At 44.3% G+C, this 23,457-nt stretch overlaps 1 protein-coding gene across 1 annotated transcript in view; it reads left to right on the top strand.

Moving 5' to 3' along the window:
* Positions 1-9,614, top strand: part of UTP18 (UTP18 small subunit processome component) — a 55,412-nt gene extending 45,798 nt beyond the window's left edge. Inside the window, exons 11-14 of the mRNA XM_015098691.3 lie at positions 1,857-2,031; positions 6,849-6,991; positions 8,168-8,206; positions 9,461-9,614. Of these exons, the coding sequence (XP_014954177.2) occupies positions 1,857-2,031; positions 6,849-6,991; positions 8,168-8,192 (343 nt within the window). The 3' untranslated portion in view covers positions 8,193-8,206; positions 9,461-9,614. The remainder of the gene's footprint in view (positions 1-1,856; positions 2,032-6,848; positions 6,992-8,167; positions 8,207-9,460) is intronic.
* Positions 9,615-23,457: the final 13,843 nt, after the last annotated feature.

Here is a 23,457-nt window from a genome sequence, read left to right as displayed (position 1 = left end):
AGAGGAAAACATAGGCAAAACGCTCTGTGACATAAATCACAGCAGGACCCTGTATGACCCACCTCCCAGAGTAAAAGAAATAACAGCAAAAATAAACGGGATCTAATTTAAAAGCTTTTGCGCAATGAAAGAAACTATAAACAAGGTGAAAAGACAACCTTCAGAGTAGGAGAAAATATAAGCAAACGAAGCAACTGACAAAGAACCTCAAAAATGTACAAACGGCTCATGCAGCTCAATACCACGAAAATAAATGACCTAATCAAGAAGTGGATCAAAGAACTAAACAGACATTTCTCCAAAGAAGACATACAGATGGCTAACAAACACATGAAAAAAATGCTGAACATCACTTATTAGAGAAATGCAAATCAAAACCACAATGAGGTTACCATCTCACGCCCGTCAGAATGGCTGCTATCATAGAGTCTACAAACAATAAATGCTGGAAAGGGTGTGGAGAAAAGGGAACCGGGTTACATTGTTGGTGAGAATGCAAACTAGTGCAACCACTATGGAGAACAGTGTGGAGGTTGCTTGTAGAATTGAAAATAGAACTGCCATTCAGTTCAGTTCAATCACTTAGTCATGTCTGACTCTGCAACCCAATAGACTGCACTCAGCTTCCTTTATAGTCCAACTCTCACATCCATACATGACTACTGGAAAAACCATTTTAGTGGGACACAAATGTTCAGTCCACAGCAAAATTTTCTAAACCCAGGATATATATTGTTTCTCCTGAGTGGTTAATAGGGACTACATAAGAGTTGGCTGTACTTAAATTAAGGGCTTTTTAATTAATGTATATGAAATATACATCAGTAACGGTAAATATAAGTAGTTTGAAGACTTTAAAACACTAAATCTAACATACTGTTTGTGAGTTGGCTGTAATTTCAAACTGTGGAGTCTTGTGTGTGAACTAAATTTGTCTTGTGTATGCATTGTGCCTGTTTCACTGTAGGCAGTAAGTATTAAGTGAATCAGTGAGGATGTTGAGTGTAGGAATGAGAACACTTAATGTGTCACCCTTGTTAGTTTGAGCATTAATTTCTTGCAACTTTCAAGTTTATATTGCATTTGGTAATTAAGTATCCATGAACGACAGCTATTCCTTATACATGATGCCTGTAACATTAGGTGGTCTGAAGATTGAGGTCAAAAATGTTTACTGACACTTGTCTGTGAATGATTCTGTTCGTCATTAAGATTTACATTTTATGAATATTGGGTATAATTCATTGTTGGTAAGTATTTCAGTAAACTTGGAATGGATGATCACTTCCGTTAATGGTTGACTGTGGTATTCTTATAGACCAAAAAACTGAGGTACTTGCTATTACAGCTGTTGTACAGCACTGTTTTGGATGTTCTCATAAATAGAATAGAATAAAAAAAGAAAGGAGGAGATCTGAACAGGGGAAAGATGGTGCTCATTCGCTTATTAGAATGTTAGGTTGTCCATAAATACCGTGAGAGTGGCCCTCTTAGCCTCTGTTGTCTGTCTTTGCATCCCAGGCACTTAAACAGTGCCTGTCACAAAGTTGAAATTCAGTAAATATTTATTGAAGGAATGAATAATGAAGATCCTACACTTCCTTGGAATTTCTAGCTACACTAGTAATTTAAAGGCTCCCAGCATTAACAAGATTTTGGTAAGACTACAGTAAAACTGATAGACTATGGTTTTTGCCTTGGGATGAACACTCCAGCCCATAGTCCCTGTGTAACATGATACAGTTTCTATAAATATTAGTTTTGGGGCGGTGGGGTGTTATATCTTAATTCACTTGGATTGTGAAAATCCTTTTGCTTCTTTTTAATCTTTAATTCATTCATTTTTCTCTTTGCAGTTCTAATTGTGGAGTGGTAAACATATACAATCAAGATTCTTGTCTCCAGGAAACGAACCCAAAGCCAATAAAAGCAGTAATGAACTTGGTTACAGGTGTTACTTCTCTGACCTTCAATCCTACTACAGAAATCTTGGCAATTGCTTCAGCAAACATGAAAGAAGCAGTCAGACTGGTAATGTTTCTTTACCCTTTCCTTTTAGCATTGATGATTTTAAAATTTTAAGTTGAAAACATGGAAAGATAATAAGGAAAGAGTTGAATTATTTTAAAAAGAGTAGCCTCTTTTGTTGTAAAAACTGCTAGATTGTAGCTTTTAGGTGTGATTATAGAAATGATATACAGTAGCCACCAAATTTGTATTATTTCAGTTCTTTTGGGAAAGCTGTGCTGTCCTTTCCTAACATTTCTTAAGGGGTGGTCTTTATTTTCAGAAGTTACTTTCATTATATACATGAAGGAAGATGTAAGGAAATACTTCATCCCTCTCTGGTTTTCTTAATTTACCTTTATAAGACCTGGTGTCATAATAGAGTGGAGGCAGTTCTTAAATTTTGAAAAGAAATTGAGCTTGGACATTAATCATGTAAAAAGATTGCAGTTTAAATAGCTGAATAGTACTTGTGAAGATAGCTCTGTACCAGGGGTTCCCAGGAACTCCCCCAGGTTTGGTGAGTGCTGAGCATTCAGTTGCTCAGTTTCGTCCGACTCTTTGCAATCCCATGGGCTGAAGCCCACCAGACTCCTCTGTCCATTGAATTTTCCAGGCAGGCATACTGCCATTTCCTATTCCAGGGGATCTTCCCAACCCAGGGATCAAACCTGCATTGCTTGTTTCTCCTGCATTGAAAGGTGGATTCTTGTGCCATTGCGCCACATGGAAGAATATAGTAAATACAAGGACTCAAGGACTCAGAATATGGTCATACTCATGGCTAAGAATTATTACAGAGAAAAGATACAAAGGATAAAGAAAAAGGTGTATGGGGTGAAGCCTGGAGGAAACCAGGCACTGGCTTCAGAAGTCCTCTCTTAAGGCAGATCACATAGGACATGTTTAATTTCTCGAGTAACACGTTGTGGCAACATGTGTTAAATGTTTTCTACCAGAGAAGCTCATCATAGACTCAGTGACCAAGGTTTTTATTGGGGGTTGATCATGTAGGTACCCTCTACGTAGGAGGTACCCAAAGTAAAGGTTCCCAGAAGTAAAGTCAAGTGTTCAACATAAACCACATTGAAGATCCTCGAGTACGAAATGACAACCCACTCCAGTATTCTTGCCTGGAAAATTCCACGGACAGAGGATCCTGGTGGGTACAGTCCATGGATTCACATAGAGTTGGACATAACTGAGGCAACTGAGCATGGACTCATGAGCCATCCTTATCATTTAGGAGAAGGGTCCCATCTGTGTAGGGACCTATATGCCAGTCAAATTCCCAGACAGCATCTAAGGGCCACTTGTAAACGGGCCTTTCTAAGGAAAACAGCCTCAGGCCAATGTTGGCTCTTTTTTTTTTTTTGGCCCAGCATCAGAGCTCAGCTTAAATGTCACTCTACCTCGTGAAGTTGCCTGCGCTTCAGGCAGAATCAGTTTCTTGCGATAAGCCAGGTATATAGATGCCCAGGTATACAGAGAACCTTGAAAAGCAGCATTGCATTGTGCTGTTTATGTGTATACTACCAGATTGTAAACACGTTACAGAGATTATTTTTATCTTACTTATACTCAGCAAATAAACCTTGCATACTTCATCAGCTTTAATAGTGTATAGTTTACAGAGATTTATAAAGAATTTTACAAAAAATTTTGAGCCAAGTGATAGTCCTCAGAGGATTAGCTTACCCAAAGTCAACAGCTACTAAAGACCAGTGAAATGTGATGCTAGATTCCATATTCTTTCTAGCTTTTAGTTTTCTAAGTAAATTTTTCAGAGCCCTAGAATGTGTACAGGACTTCAGATGGCAAGTAGGAGGCTAAGCTCCTCCCTGTATTATATAGAGCAGCTTTAGTGTTACTTGTGATATATATATTGACATTCTGCATTAAGATTTTCTTTGAGGAAAGAAAGAGTTCTGCTGGAAAGATGTGGAAAATATATCATTGGGTTTTATTGCCTCTGTTGAATGAATCATTTGATAAATGAGAGGTTTCTAATTCAAGTCAGCTTTAAAATCCCCACTCCTGTAATGGAAGTGGTAGACTAGCACAAATCAATCTTTTGTCATTTTAATGATACTAAATTGTGTTAGAAAACCATGGGATCTGTTTTTCTTGACATAATATATTCTACAAAACGCCTTATAGTTCTGTCTAGTTTGCTTCAGTGATCATAGCAGCATTTACCTTTTTTCACTGTAGTAAAATCACATGAGGAATTCATTAGTGTCAGCCACCGCCCATTTTTTAAATGGTAGTCAGCTATAATACCAGGCAGCTTCCCTGATGGCTTAGATAGTAAAAGAGTCTGCCTGCAGTGCAGGAGACCCAGGTTCAATCCCTGGGTCAGGAAAATCCCCTGGAGAAGGGAATGTCTGCACACTCCAGTATTCTTGCCTGGAGAATTCCATGGACAGAGGAGCCTGGCGGGTTACAGTACATGGAGTTACAGAGTCAGAGATGACAGTGACTAACACTTTCTAACAACTTTCAACTGTAATGTCTAATGGAAATAAGCCAGGTATAATGCCTCTGTGAAACAGTGTCAGTGTTATTAGATGCAGTCTCATAGTGATCCAAACAGTGCTGTTATTCCAGCAGTGAATATAATTCTAAGTCAGCACCATTAAGAGACTCAGAAGTTAAATGGTTACTGCATCTTCAATCTTGGATGTTGTAGGAGTTGTGGGACTCCTTAGTTATTAAATTAAGGATGAGAGAGCTTTTGTTGAATTTTGATAACTGGACGCTTAAATGTAATACAGAAATTGTGTTGGAGATAAAGGGAACTTTATGAATTAAAGAAGCTGTGTTTTTATGGGACTTCTTATTAGTTCAATTACAGCTTTTAATACAAGGGTCATAAAGAGAGATTAGAGAACAGCTGAGATCTAACCAGGTGGGGGTCATTGGTCTGAGGGAAGATGTACTAATTCAGTGTTATCTCTGGGGAACTGTTTTTTCAATATTTATTTGTTTGGCTGCACTGGGTCTTAGTTGCAGCTCAGGGGATCTTTGATCTTCATTGTGGCATGCAAGATCTTTTAGTTGTGGCACATGGGATCTAGTTCCCTGTCCAGGGATCGAACCTAGGCCCCCTGTATTTGGAGCAAGAAGTCTTAGCCACTGGACTACTAGGCACTCCCTAAACTGGGGCTCTTGCAAGTAGATAGCTGAGTCTTTTAGGAAGGCGTAAACCTGTTTTTTGCTCCTTGATATTCAAGTCATTAGGGGAGATAAAATTTAAAATTGTTGATAAATTGGTATTTATCCTCCGTCAGAACATGTCAGCTTGTCGTGTGAAGCTCTGGCCACTATGTATGTTTATGTAGGTTATTTGTTGCACAGGGTGCATTTAAAGGGACTCCATTTACATCATAAACTTTGTATTTACTGTAGTATTTCTGATAATTTTGGTAACAGAGTTCTGTTTATTTAGCTAGACAAATACACAAAAGGTAAAATTGAACTTTAAAAAATTGCTTAGTGTCTTATACTCCAATTTTTGTCAGCGTCTTTGCCTTAATGTGTCAAAGAGCACTTCTCATTAGCCTTTGCATTGATGACAGGCTGTGCAGGCAGAATCTGCTTCCCGGAGGAGAATAATTGAAAATGGTCTGGAGAGTCACTCACTGTAAACTTTACTTTCTTGACTTTATGGTCAGTAGGCATTTACCAGGGTAGTAGGGCCTAGGGACTGAATGAAACCTGTGTAATAGACAGATGTATCTAACAGTTTTACCTGGTACCTGTCTGTGAAAGTCCCCTTGATTGGCTGGTTTGAAGTCTGACCTAAAACTGAAGGATGGTGGACTGCCGTGATTAATAGCTGAATAAGAATTCTGTGAGTATGAAGGTGCTATGTTTCTTGGAAGAGCTAGAGAATGTGCGAGAGATGTTAAAATCCTAGTCTGCTTAAGGTAATGGCTTCCTTGCTTGGATTTTATTTATCCACAAATTGGATGAGGACTTGTCTTGCCTAGCTTGGATTTGGGCTCATTTCCCCGCTGAGCAGACTTTTCTGGAGAAAGAGCCCTGGCCTTGAGGTGAGCTTTGGACTGTTTCTCAGTCAGAAGACAGTTTCACTTGAACCAGGTTTTCATGGTTTAGCCTCTCGAGGAGGGATTCTCAACACCACATTGTTGAGAAATAAAAGTGAAAGTAGGCAGTCGTATGATCCTGGAAAATTTGGTATGATTTTGTCTTGGCTTCAGGCTCTTCGTAGTGTGCTGTTCCTTGTACTCAGACTTCAGTATTCTTCACTGTAGTTACTATGTTAGGACATTCATGGGTTCTGCTGCTGGCGTTTCAGGCTCCCCTGGCGGCTCAGTCAGTAAGGAAACTGCCTGCAGTGCAGGAGACCCTGGTGCAGTTCCTGGGTCAGGAAGACCCCTTAGAGAAGGAAATGGCAACCCGCTCCAGTATTCTTGCCTGGAGAACCCCAAGGACAGAGGAGCCTGGCAAGCTACAGTCCATGGGGTCACGAGAGTCAGACACGACTTAATGAATAAACCACCACCGCTGACTTTTCACTTCATTCATTCACTTCTTTGTTTGATCCTCCTAGGCACCATGCTAGATGCTGCAGTTTATTAATAACGAAGCATCAAGAAAGCACTTTTCTCTCTTCCGTCCCTTTCTTCTCAGTTAATAGCATACTGAAAATCAAATTTTAATTTTGGAACACTTTGCGGTGTTAAGGGAACTGTACTTGATGTGTGTTACAATCAAAACGAACTTTTGTTCTAGCAAAATGATAGACTGAAGACTAAAATCTAAGATGAGCTCCCAGTTGTTTTAGTTTAAAAGCTTTTTATTGTTTCCTGCAGGTCCACCTTCCTTCCTTTACAGTATTTTCAAACTTCCCAGTTGTTAAGAAGAAGAATATTTCTCTTATTCATACCATGGATTTTTCTCCCAGAAGTGGGTATTTTGCCTTGGGGAATGAAAAAGGGAAGGCCCTGATGTATAGGTAGGTGTTATTATCTTCACATCTAACAAAATGTACATTTTCTACCATAAAATGTCACTAGCAAAAAATTTACTTGGAGTTTTTGGAGAAGGAGTGTGATGCTGTGTTTTGAAAATGTTAAATTGAGGAAAAATTGCCCCTTTAATAATACTGCCACTTTCTTGGTGCCTTACGTTTTTAGATTAGCCTTTGTTGACTTGACTATGCTCTGTTTATTCCACTAGATTTAAGTGATATTTTTCAAAGAGGTATTTGTTTCTTTTCTGGCAGCTGTAAGCTGTAAATATGGATATTAACTACAAAGATACCAAAAGTTTATGCTCTGTCCAGGTTCTTTTCTGCACTCAGTTTACTTGGCTATAAAGCAAAAACAAATAAAATCTAATTACATTGTTTTTAGAAGAAGATGCTGGTGACAAGGTGACTCTTGGAGGGAAAAGCTGGCTTAAGTCATAGCCCCCTTTCCTTGCTCCCATGTGCTGGCAATGAATGTTGGATAGAACCCTGTGTTCATGTTTGTATGCTTCAGGGAAAGCCTGCTTTCAAAGAAACTGAAATCTGGAGTAAAGAAGAGGAGGAGTACAAATTGGTTTTGAGGAGATAGTTGTGAAAAGAGAATGTAGCAAACAATAATATGCTTATAGTTTTACTTACTTCGAAAGAAAAGTGGGTGGATGGTGCTAGGAAAATTGATAACTTCATTATTCTTGGAGTCATTTTTGGAGTGATTCTTTCAGTTTGGATTTTATAAAAGGATGCAGATATTTGTGCTTCAAAATTCTCTTCCAGAGCTGTAATTTATTATAACGGATTTTTTCTTTTCTTGAGCCCCTAAGCCCATTAGAATTTTCACCAGAGCATTGATCTCTAGTGAGACTGCTTCTAGCATGTGGTTTGCAGTGACAGCATTTCTGCTGGAAGTGGCTGATTAGGCATTTCACAGATTCTGCTTTAATGCTCTGGAGCAAGCTGATGGCTTGTATCTAAAATCTGAGGTATTAGCGTTAGGATCCTTCAGAATATCAACTTGAGGAGTCTTAACGTAGCTGCCTAGTGAGAGTGATTGTGATTACATTTCCACACCTGAAGTCTTCCTAAGTGCCATGCTGTGATCTGATTGACAATACCGAGGGTAATCAAAAATTGTTTTGATAATTTGTCTTTTACTTTTTTCAGGTTGCATCATTACCCAGACTTTTAAAAAGATTATTCAAAGTAAGAAAAGCTTTCTTTTTTTTTTTGTCTTTTCATTCTACAAAGTTTTAAGGTTATACCCATTGCTGTCAGTTGGCAGAGGGACCATATTAGCTGATCTTTGTTTCTTTGCCTCTGAGTTGCTGTATCTTCAGTTAAGGGAGTGGGAAGGACATAGATCAGGAAGTTGGACTTGAACTTTTCCTTGGGAATTTCTTCTCCCAAATCACAGCAATCTGGCTGTGTTCTTCTGAGGGAAGATTTTTAATACTATGTCCATAAATAGTCATCAAAATTATAATTACTGAGTATATAATTTGCAAAGCAGAAGAGACTTAACCGAGAGAGGTAAGTATCTTCATATATAATTACAGTTTCCATAAGCTCAAGCCCTTTCATTTTGTATGTTTCTTGAGAGTTTATAAGTAGCTTGCCTTATAGCTAGTTAGTTTTGCTGCCATATGTAATATATGTATTTGGCACATGCGTGTATATATACATATACACATATACACCATATATATATGGTATGCACCATAAAGAAAAAAAATACATATACATATGGTGTATATATTCTTTTTCTTCCAGTTTTATTGAGATATAATTGGCATATAGCACTGTGTAAGTTTCAGGTGTCCTGCATAATGATTTGACATACATATATCATGAAATGATTACTGCAGTAACTTTTAATGAGCATCCATCATCTCATATAGATACGAAATGAAAGAAATAGATAAAAACTCCGTTCTTTGTGGTGAGAAGTCCTAGGATTTTCTCTCTTAACAACTTCCGTATATAATGTGTGGCAGTGTTCGTTGTATTTATCATATTGTATACCACGTCCCTAGTACAAATTTATCTTATAACTCCAAGTTTGTACTTTTTGACTTCAAGATACAAGGTTTTTGCCTTCCTCCAATTGCTGCTTGATATTTAAAACAGTAGGACATTATTTTCTTCCCATGGCTTGATTTTCACCTGAGATATGGTGGTCATTCTGACATTAAACTTTGCAGTTGACCTGTTCATCACGGTTGAGTAATTTGATCTTCTCTGAGATTCATAAATGTTTAGGAGAAACTCTGGAATTGCATATAGACTTAATTAGGGGAAGGAATTTTTGAAGGTAGCAGAATTTTGAGCAGAACACTAACCAGGCGGAGAAAACAGTCCAGTTATCGTGCCTCTTCAGACCGCACTGCCAGTGCCTGCTGTTTGTTGACGACCAGTGGCTGTAAGTCAAGTGTATAATTTCTTCTGTTCTTTCCTCAGATCCAGTTGAGCCACAGGAAAAACCCATCCTGAAATCTCAGAGACTTTCCAGAATGTGTGATAGTATATAGATAATGATATATTGAGTCAGATGTGCTTTTTTTGTTATTAGGAATGTTTTAATAAACTCACAGTAACTTTTGTTTGAAACTAAGTATATGTGGTTCTTCCTTCTCTACACACACACACACACACACACACACACACACACACACACGCTAATTTGGGGGCATTTCTTTTAAGACTGGACCTGAGACATTGAACACACCTGTCTATAGCCAAAAATAACATAGGTAAATAGTCTTGTATTTCACAGTTAACCCTGATTAGTATTTCTCCCTTTCCCAGGATCAGTCAGTTCAGTTCAGTCACTCAGTCGTGTCCGACTCTTTGTGACCCCATGGACTGCAGCATGCTAGGCTTCCCTGTCCTTTAACAACTCCTGTAGCTTGCTCAAACTCATGTCCATTGAGTTGGTGATGCCATCCAACCATCTCATCCTCTGTTGTCCCGTTCTCCTGCTGCCTTCAGTCTTTCCCAGTATCAGGGTCTTTTCCAATGAATGAGTCAGTTCTTCGCATCAGGTGGCCAGAGTATTGAAGTTTCAGCTTCAGCATCAGTCCTTCCAATGAATATTTAGGACTGATTTCCGTTAGGATTGACTGGTTTGATCTCCTTGCAGTCCAAGGGACTCTCAAAGAGGCTTCTTCAACACCACAGTTCAAAAGCATCAATTCTTTGGCACTCAGCTTTCTTTATAGTCCAACTCTCATATCCATACATGACCACTGGAAAAAGCATAGCTTTGACTGGATGGGTCTTACTTGGCAAAGTAGATCAGAAACAGTTAAAGTAGATTAGGACTCAAAAGGCAAAAGAGAAAGAAAACTATTTCACTACAGCACTTATGAGCACTTCATATTCACAAGGATTGCTGGGCTTTAAATTATATTGGCACTTTAAAATTTTCCATGGGTAACTAATTGAAAATAATTAAAAACTGAGCAGACCGTGAAGAAGAAAATTACCATGATCAATTCCACACACACTAGTTAACATCAAAGCCCGTCAAAATGTGCTGCACATCACAACTTGTTAGAGATGTGCAAATCAAAACCACAATGAGGGAACACTGCGCCTTTTTGAAAGGCCATCCTCAGTGGGAGAAGACATGGAGGAAAGGAACACTTACAGTACTGATGACAGGTAAATGCTAAGAATCACCGTTGAGTGTGGACCTGCCTTTTTTAAGTAAGACAAACATTGGTTCCAGTCCAGGTCTCTGGAGGACTTATAACATGTCCTGCTCAGTGTTCCTTCATCGTCAGCACCAACAAGGGAAGAAGGTGCCTGAACAGCAGCTCCTCCAAAGCCAGCAGACAGCCTCTGGTCAGGGACCCGTCAGTCAAGTCTCTTCCTCGTCAAGTGATTAACAAGTCTCCTCCCTCGTGGCAAAGGGCTCTTTAATTCTAAATTCATTATGCACAGAGAAGAGGAAAGTATCAGACATAAACTATAAATCATGTATCTTTATTTTTAAATGTTAAAAAGATAAAAGCAGTAAAATATATATATACTTTTAAATAAGTTACAAATTAATCAACTATATAGTCTGACTTAGGAGAGGGATATAAACAAATTACTGTAAGTGAGCAGCCCTTGACTGTGTGGGTACCACCCAAGAGCTCCAGCCAACTCCACCAGTAGACTCAGCAGCAGATGCCGTCCGGGACCCAGAGCTGCTCTTTTGATCACACCAGGAGGAACCTTCTTTGTCATCGGGGCACAGAGAGAACCCGTCTGTGCCTTCAGACACATCTGCCAGGCTCCAAGCAGAAGGCTCAGGCTGAGTTGTGTTCTTCATGTTCTGCAGGTTAATGGTAGTAAAATGAGGTGAAGGAAGCACCTAGAACTTGGGCACCTCTCCTTTCTGAGGTTGTTTTGTTAGGGGAAGCACACTGACTGGAACTGCCCACCCTGGCCAGGCACCATAGTAACCATTTGCATGAGCTGTTTTATGACGGGAGGTCCTGCTAAAGAACACAGAACTAATAAGCCTCCACCAACCGGAAGAGTTCAGGAAAGGTCAAAAGGAGACACCACATGTCCGACCACCTCCCAGAATCCTCTCTGGCATCTGTCTTGGCTGAACAAGGCGTGCACCACCAGGAAGGACTCTGAGTCTGAATGATTGGCTAAAGACAACCCGGAAACTAGTCACATCACCATAAAACCCGAGACTGCAAGCCACATGACAGAGCAGTTCTGGGTTCCCTTACCCTGCTGCTCTCCACCCGGGTGCCCTTTCCCAATAAAATCTCTGCCTTTGTCAGCACATGTGTCTCCTTGGACAACTCATTTCCAAGTGTTAGACAAGAGCCCAGTTTGGGGCCCTGGAAGGGGTCCCCCTTCCTGCAACGGTTTTATTTTCTTCTCTAAGTGACTTTTGAATCAAAAGAGAAAGGGCATATTTCCACAGTTCTCCTCACCGGGATTTGAGGCCTAAAAATACCCCGTTGTGGGCTCTTATCATGGGCTCCTATCTTGGCTGCTCCTCATCCTCATGGGGGGTTTGGGGTTCTCTTCTTCCGAACAAAGGCAGGAGTCCTGGGACAGTGAGTGGAGTTTCTTTCTTTCGGGAACACCCACAGCACCTAACAAGATACAATAAGGGCAAGGCTTCGTATAAAGTGTTTATCCCCCAGTACCTTCTTTGCTTTTTGCTGTTTGATTCTTTTCTCTGTTTCAAATTCAAAGCCAATAGGCATAGTGAGTGGCTTCTCTGGCGGTTTCTCAGGCAAAATCGGCCCACCGTAAAGAATTCTGGAATCCAGTTTCCATGCTTTCAATTTGTAGAGCCCTGCTTCTACAGGGTTACATTTCTTGGATTTTGCATTGCTTTCCAACACCTCCACCACCTCTTGCTGCATTTTTATTGTCTTCTCCAACTTTTGCTTAGTACTTTTTGGGATCTTATGTAAACCAGTAAAAGAACCTGAAAAAATACGTATACATTTATGCATGACTGAATTAAGTTCCTGTACACTATGCAAACACAACATTGGAAACCAACTATTTCAATATGAGATCAAAATGAAATTGCACAGAAAGAAAGCAAAGGGTCATGAAGAAATGCTGCTGCCTTGTGGCCATTTTCCATAACATCGAAAACTGTGCTGATGGGCACTTAATATTCAGAAGGCCCATGGGATTCTGAGTAAACAACACCTGCCTTCAAGAAATGTTCCAGGAGTGGTCATCAAAACACAGAACAGACGTTCAAGAGTCAATTGCAAGGTGGTTCACTCGTACCCTTTAAAAAAAAATAGGAAATAATGCCAACCTTGCTAACTATTCAGTTCAGTTCAGTCGCTCAGTCGTGTCTGACTCTTTGTGGCCCCATGAGTCACAGCACGCCAGGCCTCCCTGTCCATCACCAACTCCCAGAGATTACCCAAACTCATGTCCATCGAGTCGGTGAAGCCATCCAGCCATCTCATCCTCTATCGTCCCCTTCTCCTGCCCCCAATCCTTCCCAGCATCAGTCTTTTCCAATGAGTCAACTCTTCGCATGAGGTGGCCAAAGTATTGGAATTTCAGCTTTAGCATCAGTCCTTCCAATGAACACCCAGGACTGATCTCCTTTACGATGGACTGGTTGGATCTCCTTGGAGTCCAAGGGACTCTGAAGAGTCTTCTCCAACACCACAGTTCAAAAGCATCAGTTCTTCGGCACTCAGCTTTCTTCACAGTCCAACTCTCACATCCATACATGACCACTGGAAAAACCATAGCCTTGACTAGATGGACCTTTGTTGGCAAAGTAATGTCTCTGCTTTTGAATATGCTGTCTAGGTTGGTCATAACTTTCCTTCCAAAGAGTAAGTGTCTTTTAATTTCATGGCTGCAGTCACCATCTACAGTGATTGTGGAGCCCCCAAAAATAAAGTCTGGCACTGTTTCCACTGTTTCCTCATCCATTTCCCATGAAGTGATGGGACCAGATGCCATGATCTTAGTTTTCTGAATGTTGAGCTTTAAGCCAACTTTTTCACTCTCCTCTTTCACTTTCATCAAGGGAGGCTTTTTAGTTCCTCTTCACTTTCTGCCATAAGGGTGGTGCCATCTGCATATCTGAGGTTACTGATATTTCTCCCGGCAATCTTGCTAACTATTAGAGAAATCCAAATCAAAACTACAATGAGGTATTACCTCACACCGGTCAGAATGGCCGTTGTCAAACACTCTACAAAGAACCAAGGCTGGAGAGGGTGTGGACAAATTAGAACCCTCCTCCGTCGATACTGGAGTGTCAGTTGGGAACAGCCAGTAAGGAAACAGTGTGCCTGCTGCTAAGTCACTTCAGTCGTTTCTGACTCTTCAACCCTGAGGACTGTAGCCCGCCAGGCTTCTCTGCCCATGGGATTCTCCAGGCAAGAATACTGGAGTGGGTTGCCATGCCCTCCTCCAGGCTATTTTCCCCACACAGGGATCAGACCCAGGTCTCTTATGTTTCCTGTGTTGGCAGGCAGGCTCTTTACCATTTGCGCCACCTGGGAAGCCCATGGAGACAGTGTGGAGGTTCCTTAAACATTGAAAATGGGAATGAAATTACAATACCTCCTGTTGACTTAAAAAATATTCACAACCTAAAAGATGAGGATTATGTTTTATTCAGCAGGAATTTTCAGGACTTCATGCGTAGGTGACACCATCTCAAGACCTGCTTTGAGGAGGTGAGGGGAGGAGTCAGGTTACATACAATTTTGTAAGAAAGGGCAGGTAGTCTGAATATCAAAAGATTATTGTTAAAACCAGATATCCCAAGTGAAGGAATGTAGTGCTTTTCTGTGTATGGCGAGATGCACGAGTCAGGGCTCACTGAAATCGTTTCATATGCGCCTCACCTGTCTGGGGCCAGTGTCCTGTTTTCGCATCCTGAGTTTCCTTTCCTCAGGGCTCACCTTAGGGAATGGCTGTAGTCTGATGGCTGCTAGAGAGCAGATATTCTTATTCCTGAGTTCCCTGAGGGCTCACCAGCTCACAGTGGAGGGCTGCAATTGCTGATGACTATGACATTCTTGTTTACTGATACCATAGAAAATATTCCATTTCTCACTCCCTAACACCATACACAAAAATAAAGTCCAAGTAATTTACAGATCTCAATGTGAAGATGGACTCTCTCAAACCCTTGAGGAAAGTATAGACAGTAAGCGCTTTGTTGTAAATAGCAGCAAGTTATTCTTGGATCCACATCTTAGAGTAATGAAAAATAAGAAGCCAAGGGGATGTAATTAACCTTAGCAGCATTTTCATAGCAAAGGAAACCCTAAATGAAAGAAAAAGACAACACTCAGGATAGGAAAAAAATATTTCAAACAAAGATCCCCACATAGAATTCATCTCCAAACCATACAAACAGCTCAAGCAGCTCAATATCAAAAATAAAACAAAAATACCCAATAGGAAATGGGCCAAAGATCTCAATGGACATTTCAAGAAGGCATACACATGGCCACTAAGCACTTGAAAAGATGCTCAGCATCACTAATGGTTGGAGGAAGGCAAATCAAAAGTCCAGTGAACTATCACCCCACCCCAGTCAGAATGGCCATCTCAGAGACTCTCCAACAATACATGTTGCAGAGGATGCGGAGAGAAGGGAACTCCCCTGCACTCTTGATGGAAGTGTAAATTGGTACACCCATTGGGCAAAGAGTATGAAGGTTCTTCTAAAAAACTAAACATAGACATACCATAGGATCCAGCAATCCCACACCTGGGTGTGGATATGAAGAAAACCAAAATTTGAAAAGACGCCTGCAGCTCTATGATCACAGCTGCACTAGGACCATAGATAGGACACAGCAGCAATCTAAGTGCAGAACACAGATGAATGGATAGAGAAGATGGGGTACCTAGACATACTACTATTCAGCCATTCAGATCAGTTCAGTTCAGTTCAGTTCAATCACTCAGTTGTGTCCGACTCTTTATGACCCCATGGACCGCAGCACACCATGCCTCCCTGTCCATCACCAACTGCTGGAGTTTACCCAAACTCATGTCCATTGAGTCAGTGATGTCATCCAACCATCTCATCCTCTGTCGTCCCCTTCTCCTCCTGCCCTCAATCTTTCCCAGCATCAGGGTCTTTTCAAACGGGTCAACTCTTTGCATCAGGTGGCCAAAATATTGGAGTTTCAGTTTCAACATCAGTCCTTCCAATGAACACCCAGGACTGATCTCCTTTAGGGTGGACTGGTTGGATCTCCTTGCAGTCCAAGGGACACTCAAGAGTCTTCTCCAACATCACAGTTCAAAATCATCAATTCTTCTTCACTCAGCTTTCTTTATAGTCCAACTCTCACAGCCATACATGACTACTGGAAAAACCATAGCCTTGACTAGATGGACCTTTATTGACAAAGTAATGTCTCTCCTTTTTAATGTGCTGTCTAAGTTGGTCATAACTTTCCTTCCAAGGATTAAGCGTCTTTTAATTGCATGGCTGCAATCACCATCTGCAGTGATTTTGGAGCCCCCAAAAATAAAGTCAGCCACTGTTTCCCCATCTATTTGCCATGAAGTAATAGGACAAGATGCCATGATCTTAGTTTTCTGAATGTTGAGCTTTAAGCCAACTTTTTCACTCTCCTCTTTCACTTTCATCAAGAGGCTTTTAGCTCCTCTTCACTTTCTGCCATAAGAGTGGTGTCTTCTGCATATCTGAGGTGATTGATATTTCTCCCGGCAATCTTGATTCCAGCTTGTGCTTCATCCAGCCCAGCGTTTCTCATGATGTACTCTGCATAAGTTAAATAAGCAGGGTGACAATATACAGCCTTGATGTACTCCTTTTCCTATTTGGAACCAGTCTGTTGTTCCATGTCCAGTTCTAACTGTTGCTTCCTGACTTGCATACAGGTTTCTCAAGAGGCAGGTCAGGTGGTCTGGCATTTCCATCTCTTTCAGAATTTTCCACAGTTTATTGTGATCCACACAGTCAAAGGCTTTGGCATAGTCAGTAAGGCAGAAATAGATGTTTTTCTGGAATTTTCTTGCTTTTTCAATGATCCAGTGGAAGTTGGCAATTTGATCTCTGGTTCCTCTGCCTTTTCTAAAAACAGCTTGATTAAAAAGGATCAAATAATGACATGAACTCCTGTTGCTTTAAACCACCCAGCTTGTAGTCATTTGTTAGAGAAGCCACAGAACAGCCACACAAACCTTGCTCTGTAGGATCCTGGAAGTGTGGGCCTCACTAAAGGCAGATGGAGGCTGGATTATGGAACCCTTAGAGTCAGCACTGGGCCCCAAGAAATGCTAAAGCAGTGGCTGGATCCCAGAATGTGGAGGGGTCAAGCCTGAAGCCCATCACTAGGGTATCAGCTGCACACACCTTCCCAGGTTCTTACACCTGTGCACGTGGTGTGGTAAGTGTCTCAGTCTGGACTGAGGAAGTTTAATGTCACTGTTCACACTCATTAAGAAGCCACCAGTTACACAGATGGAAACCCAGTTAGGATATTTGCTGCACTGACGAGCAGTTCTGAAGATGGTCAGGAGTGGGGACTGACGTGCAGCCAGCAGCCCTTCCACCCCCCCCCAGGAGTATCCTCAGTGGGAAACTGGGGGACTACATGGAAGCATCTCTAAGTAAACCTTGGCTGAGCCCCAGGCTAGCTGCTCCTGAACCTCCTCCACCCTGCCCAGGTAAAACACCCAAATACCAGCAAAGACCTCACAGGCGGGAGGAGAGGGCTTGGAGCCACCGAGCGACAGCATGCTTGCCGAGTTGGCTCATGCAGGCCAGGCAGGGTGGTCCTGACCCAGGGGCCTCTTCTGGAAGCTTTCCATTTCCCTACCTGCATTGCCCGTCCTAACCTGATCCCACTGCCTTTTCTCTTACTTCCTCACCCCCACCTGGGGAGATGGCCAACAGCAGGTATGGGTGACATACCTCTTCCTTACCTGGTCTAGAAAGACCTGATAACAAACAGCAACCCACAAGGTCCTCTCTCCAGCCCACCCACCCCACAAAGTATGGTGTAGAATACAGCTGCAGGCACTCTTACACCCATTTCTACAGACCTCAAGCCAGGCACGCCAGGTCAGGTCAGCCAATCCTCCCCCGTTAGGGGCTCACAGTTGCAGAAAATGGGCCATGTTGTGCCTGCCAGGTGCTAGGAACAGGTGTGGCTTCTGAGAGTCAGGATGGACATGGGCTGGAGCTCTAAATTGTTTTCTAATCATTTTATCTGGCCCACAAGTGGGAGATAATTTCAAGAAGACCCTCTCCTGATGAGAGGAACCCAGGGGTCAGGGAGAGGAGGGATGGTATGTGGAAACAGGGGCCCAGTGCCAAGGTGCAGTGGAAGTCTCTGGAAAACTTGGTGGAGGGAGGCTGCATGTGAAGCCCAGGGTCACTGACTTGTCCAGGAGCAATTGTTAATTCAGGTCCTGCTCTGAGGGGCTCAGAGTCAGACCAACCAACAGGTAGGCTGGGGGTGCTCTGCAACGAGAGCTCTGTACATGGTTCCTGGGTGTTGAGCCCTGCAGGGTACCTGCCCAGGTGAGCCGCATACCCTTGGAGGAACCTGCCCACCAGAACCCTGTGCTCTTGGGAGGATCGTGTGAACAAGCGCTCTCTCTGTGCAGCAGGCACAGAATAGCTTAGTGACGCCCCTGTGGGCAGCACTGGGATAAGATGAGAACCAGGACATGCCCACCCTGGGCCCATCCAGAGTGAAGAGGTCAGTAGGTGGGTGCTGGCCACTGTGCTGTGTGTGAGAGGCCCCACAGGAACCTATTGTTTCTTATACCTGTTACTACAGAGGCCCCCCCAGGACAGAGCAGACAACCTGCCCTGGGTGGTGAGAGCTCCTGGTGACCCTGCATGGGGCTCAGGGCCTGAGGGGGCCTTTCTGGTCTGAGCTGGGAGTGGACAAGCAGGTGGTGAGTATGATCCAGGAAAGCGGACCTGCTGACGTGAGACTGAATCCGCTTCAGAGTGACAAGCCTTCAGGATGATCCCAGAGACAGGACTGAGACAAGAGTCCTGGTAAGAGAAGATGAGTGAATCCCCCTAAGAGGAGGCTCTGAGAGATGGCCCTGGGAGGGGGTAAAGGGAACCGATGTGAGCCTGCTGTGAGTGGGCAGTCACCCTGGGCAGTCGCGGGCACAGACCCCACTCCATGGCTGCACATCTGTCCCTCTGGATGGGTTACTTGGCTTCTTGGAGCTTAAGCCTCTCAGCCTGCTTATGGAGTGATGGTAGCACCGACTGACTAGTCATTTGCTCAGAACAGGGCAGAAAGGGGTCTCATGGAAATTCCACAGAACACCATCAACATGGGACTCACAGCCCCTGTTTCCTGCAGGTCTGTCTTCAGAATCCAGAGATCAAATCTGAGCAGACTTGTAGCAGGACCTGGGATGGGCTCAGTTTTGGTGATTGGTGGAATGACTGCTCTCGTCCCCAGGCCCTGCCAGCATTAGCCCTTTAGGCTCTGGGTGGGGGAGCCCATGGGGTGTGGGTCCAGCTGTGTCCACCAGGGAGGCCTGGAGGACTTGGCAAGGAAGTGCAACTGTGGCCATCACCTGTGCAGAAGCTTCTGAGCCAGGGTCCAGTGGGAACTCTTGTCCTGGACGTGGGTTTCTAGTCCACAGCGCACGTCAGCTTTGAGCAGCTCTATTTGTTTCTAGATGCAAAGCAGAGTCCTAATATCTACTATGTACACTGTCCATAAAAAGGCATTTCTGATCTGGCTCTAAGTACTGCCTCTGGACTGGACACCCAGCAGCCAGTGTCACCGAGTCATGACTGTAAGTTCATGAGGGGAGGAGAGCATACAGTCCAGGCCCTTGAGGGGCTGTGCTGTCCACAAAGCCAGTGCTGTAGCTTAAGTGTGCCCTCCACCTACGCTACAGCCAGAGACCACTGTTCCCTTACAGATTGTTACCAAGTTGTATGGACCCTTCTCAGGCCCTAGCCTGGCCGAGGCTCTGTGCCCCAATAGTGAAGGTTTCCTTTCTCCATTCAGGTTCAAGTAGGTGATCATGAAACCAAAGCCGAGACCAACACAGGCTTTATTCAGAGGCCAAAGAATGGAGAAGCAGGAATTAAGTTCACAGATCAGCTTCTCGCCCACCTAGAGAGAGGGCTTTAATTCTCCAGAGTAAAGACAAAGAAGGAGGAGTGAGGCTAATGCTGGGGAGGCATGTGCATTGGGGGAAGAAACAGGGCTTCTTCCGAGGGAGAGGACTGCCATTGCCTTTTTATCCTTTTTTGGTTCTTCCTGTCTGGTCCTGGCCACCAGTAGACGTGTCACTTAATATGATAATATAGTAAAATCAACATACAATGAGACTCAGGGTCTGTTGGAGGTCAGATTCATTGCCAGCATGGTCCCAGCTGGCGCCATCTGGTTTTCGTTCTTTGTAGCTTCCTTTCTTCTCTCTGGATCCTTTGACTTAAAGATTTCTGTTCAGTTCAGTTCAGTTCAGTCGCTCAGTCATGTCCGACTCTTTGCGACCCCATGAATCGCAGCACGCCAGGCCTCCCTGTCCATCACCATCTCCCGGAGTTCACTCAGACTCATGTCCATCGAGTCCGTGATGCCATCTAGCCATCTCATCCTCGGTCGTCCCCTTCTCCTCCTGCACCCAATCCCTCCCAGCATCAGAGTCTTTTCCAATGAGTCAACACTTCACATGAGGTGGCCAAAGTACTGGAGTTTCAGCTTTAGCATCATTCCTTCCAAAGAAATCCCAGGGTTGATCTCCTGCAGAATGGACTGGTTGGATCTCCTTGCAGTCCAAGGGACTCTCAAGAGTCTTCTCCAACACCACAGTTCAAAAGCATCAATTCTTCGGCGCTCAGCCTTCTTCACAGTCCAACTCTCACATCCATACATGACCACTGGAAAAACCATAGCCTTGACTAGACGGACCTTAGTCGGCAAAGTAATGTCTCTGCTTTTGAATATGTTATCTAGGTTGGTCATCACTTTTCTTCCAAGGAGTAAGCGTCTTTTGATTTCATGGCTGCAATCACCATGTGCAGTGATTTTGGAGCCCCCAAAAATAAAGTCTGACACTGTTTCCACTGTTTCCCCATCTATTTCCCATGAAATGATGGGACCGGATGCCATGATCTTCGTTTTCTGAATGTTGAGTTTTAAGCCAACTTTTTCACTCTCCTCTTTCACTTTCATCAAGAGGCTTTATAGCTCCTCTTCAGTTTCTGCCATAAGGGTGGTGTCATCTGCATATCTGAGGTTATTGATATTTCTCCCAGCAATCTTGATTCCAGCTTGTGTTTCTTCCAGTCCAGCGTTTCTCATGATGTACTCTGCATAAGTTAAATAAGCAGGGTGACAATATACAGCCTTGATGTACTCCTTTTCCTATTTGGAACCAGTCTGTTGTTCCATGTCCAGTTCTAACTGTTGCTTCCTGACCTGCATACAGGTTTCTCAAGAGGCAGGTCAGGTGGTCTGGTATTCCCATCTCTTTCAGAATTTTCCACAGTTTATTGTGATCCACACAGTCAAAGAGTTCTGTTAAATCCTGCTAAAGGTAGGGATTGGAGGGTTGTGAGCAAGGACACCCCTATTAAAAGTGAGTTCACAGATTTTCAGCAAGGGTCTGGAGCAGCTCTGACAACACGATGAGAAGGCTGAGAGGGCAGTCGGTCTGACACCTACACTGGGCCTGTGGCCAGATGTGGAGGCAGTCAGCAGGGGGCGTGAGGTCAGGGAAGGTTCTCACTGCTTACAGGGAAGATGTGGACATGGGTCCAGATGCAGACTGCCTGCAGACACTGCTACAGAACCCCTGACCTTTCCTGAGGGTACTTGGTGGGAGAGGGGGATTCAGGCAACAGGGCAGACAGTTTATTCTGGAGGCTCTTGTGGGGAAGCAGGGGCACAGCAACAGGGACTCAGCCTGCAAAACCCCAGAACCACTCCCAGATCAGCTCTACTGGACATGAAGGAAAGGGTAGGGTCTGTAGGACAACCTTGCCTGTGAAGGGAGAGAGGGTTTAGAGCAGGGCAAGGAGCTGCCCACTACCTGCTGAGATTGCTGGGGCAGCGGTGACAACCAGCCACACATGGAGGCTCCAAACAACAGAAGCCAGTCCCCTCTCAGTCCTGGAGACCAGATGTCCGAAATCAAGGCGTCCCAGCACCGCACTCACTCCAGAGGCTCCAGTGGAAGGCCCTTCCTGCCTCTTCTGGCTCCTAGGGGCTCCAGGTGTCCCTGGGCTCGTGGCCTCCTCCCTCCCATCTCTCCGTCTTCACCTGGTGCCTCCTCTGTGTCTGCTTCTCTCCTCTTGTCTCTCTGAAGGACACTGAGATCGATTTAGGGCCAATCTGATCCAGGATGACCTCACCCCCAGATCCGTAACTAATTATACCTGCAAAGACCTACTTTCAAATAAGGTTCCATTCTCAGATTCTGGGGTCATGATGGGGTCTTAACTTAGGAGGGCCTACATTCAATCCAGGACAGCACCTAGACACCGGCCAGGCTCTTCAGGACAGCAGTCAGATACCAGCCAGGCTCTTCAGGACACAGACACCAACCCAGTTCCTCAGGACAGCAGTCAGGCTCCAGCCAGGCTCCTCACGACAGCACCCAGACATGAACCAAGTTCCAGCCAAGCTCCTCAGGACAGCAGTCAGGCTGGTGACATCCTGTTTTTCTGCAGAGGCGTTTTTGGTTTCTTGTGGGAACTTAGGTTAGGTGAGGGGCCCTGCTCTCTGATCTCCTGGTCATTCCAGGGCCCATGCTCAAGTGTCCCCCCAGGAGTGTGGGAGCATCCCTGGGCTCCTTCTGCATAGTCTACACTGACTGCTCCCTGGTCAGACACCTGCAGGGCCTGGACTGGTCCCTGGACCACTGCACCTTCTTCATCGACAGCCTGGTTCACTGTGCGCAGGCCTACAACCATGACGTGTGGACCTGCAAGATCAGTGGGAGCCCTCCTGCCTGCCCCATGGCCTCCAGTCTTGCCATAGACACCCTCATCCCATTAAGAGCCCTGATGGGAGGAGTGAGACCTTGGCCATGAATAAGACAGGGCAGGCCTTAATGCAGCAGATGTAGGCAAGTACTGAGAGTGCTCAAGTGTTTGTCCTCCAAAGGCCCAGGATGTGGGCGTCCGAGACATAAAGGTTCTGACTTGAAGGGTCACCTCTACCTGGGTGGGAGGGGGGGTCACTGCAGGGAGACTGTCCTTGGATGATTGTCCAACTCTCCCCACCCCACATTTACCTCCCCCAGCCTGCCCTCCCTCCATTAATAGTCTTTAAATGGTGTCTCTCACTCAGTGGGCCTGTGTGGGAGGTTTCAGTATTATGTGTGGGTCCAGTGACCAGTGCCCTGCGTGTCCTGTGTGTTTTTGGAGAGAAAGGAGCCTCAGCCTCACGGTCCTGCCCAGAGATAGTGTGGGGGTGCAACAGCCCCAGGCTTTATTCTGCAGAAGCTCCCTTTCTGTGGACAAGTCTCCCCTCACTCCTCTATCCTTCCTGGAAACTCAGGAACCACAGCATGGAGGCACTTCCAGCACCAGGACCCCACCCTAGGGAATTTCTCAGAAGCAGGCACTAGGGCTGGGAGCTGAGGGGAGGAGGGAGCTGGCCTCTTGGTGATGCATGGGGGCTAGGATGCCTCATACCCAGGAGGGCCTTGGACTCAGCTAACTACCACCTAGGGTCTTCTACCCCTCCCCAGTAGAGGGCCCCTCAGATTCCAGGACCCCAAGATCCCCCACCACTTCTAACCCCACACAGAGTCAGAGACCCAGCGACCCACCTAAGTTACGTCCAATGCTTTGCAACGCCGTGGACTGCAGCCTGACAGGCCTCCTTGTCCCTCACTCTGTCCTGGAGTTTGCCTAAGTTCACATCCATTGTGTCAGTGGTGCTATCCAACCATCTCATCCTCTGTCGTCCTCTTCTTCTCCTGCCCTCAATCTTTCCCAG

Source organism: Ovis aries, chromosome 11, assembly GCF_016772045.2.
Source record: "Ovis aries strain OAR_USU_Benz2616 breed Rambouillet chromosome 11, ARS-UI_Ramb_v3.0, whole genome shotgun sequence".
Lineage (NCBI taxonomy): Eukaryota > Metazoa > Chordata > Mammalia > Artiodactyla > Bovidae > Ovis > Ovis aries.
The sequence above is the reverse complement of the archived record's forward strand: the minus strand, read 5'-3'. Positions and strand labels throughout refer to the sequence as shown.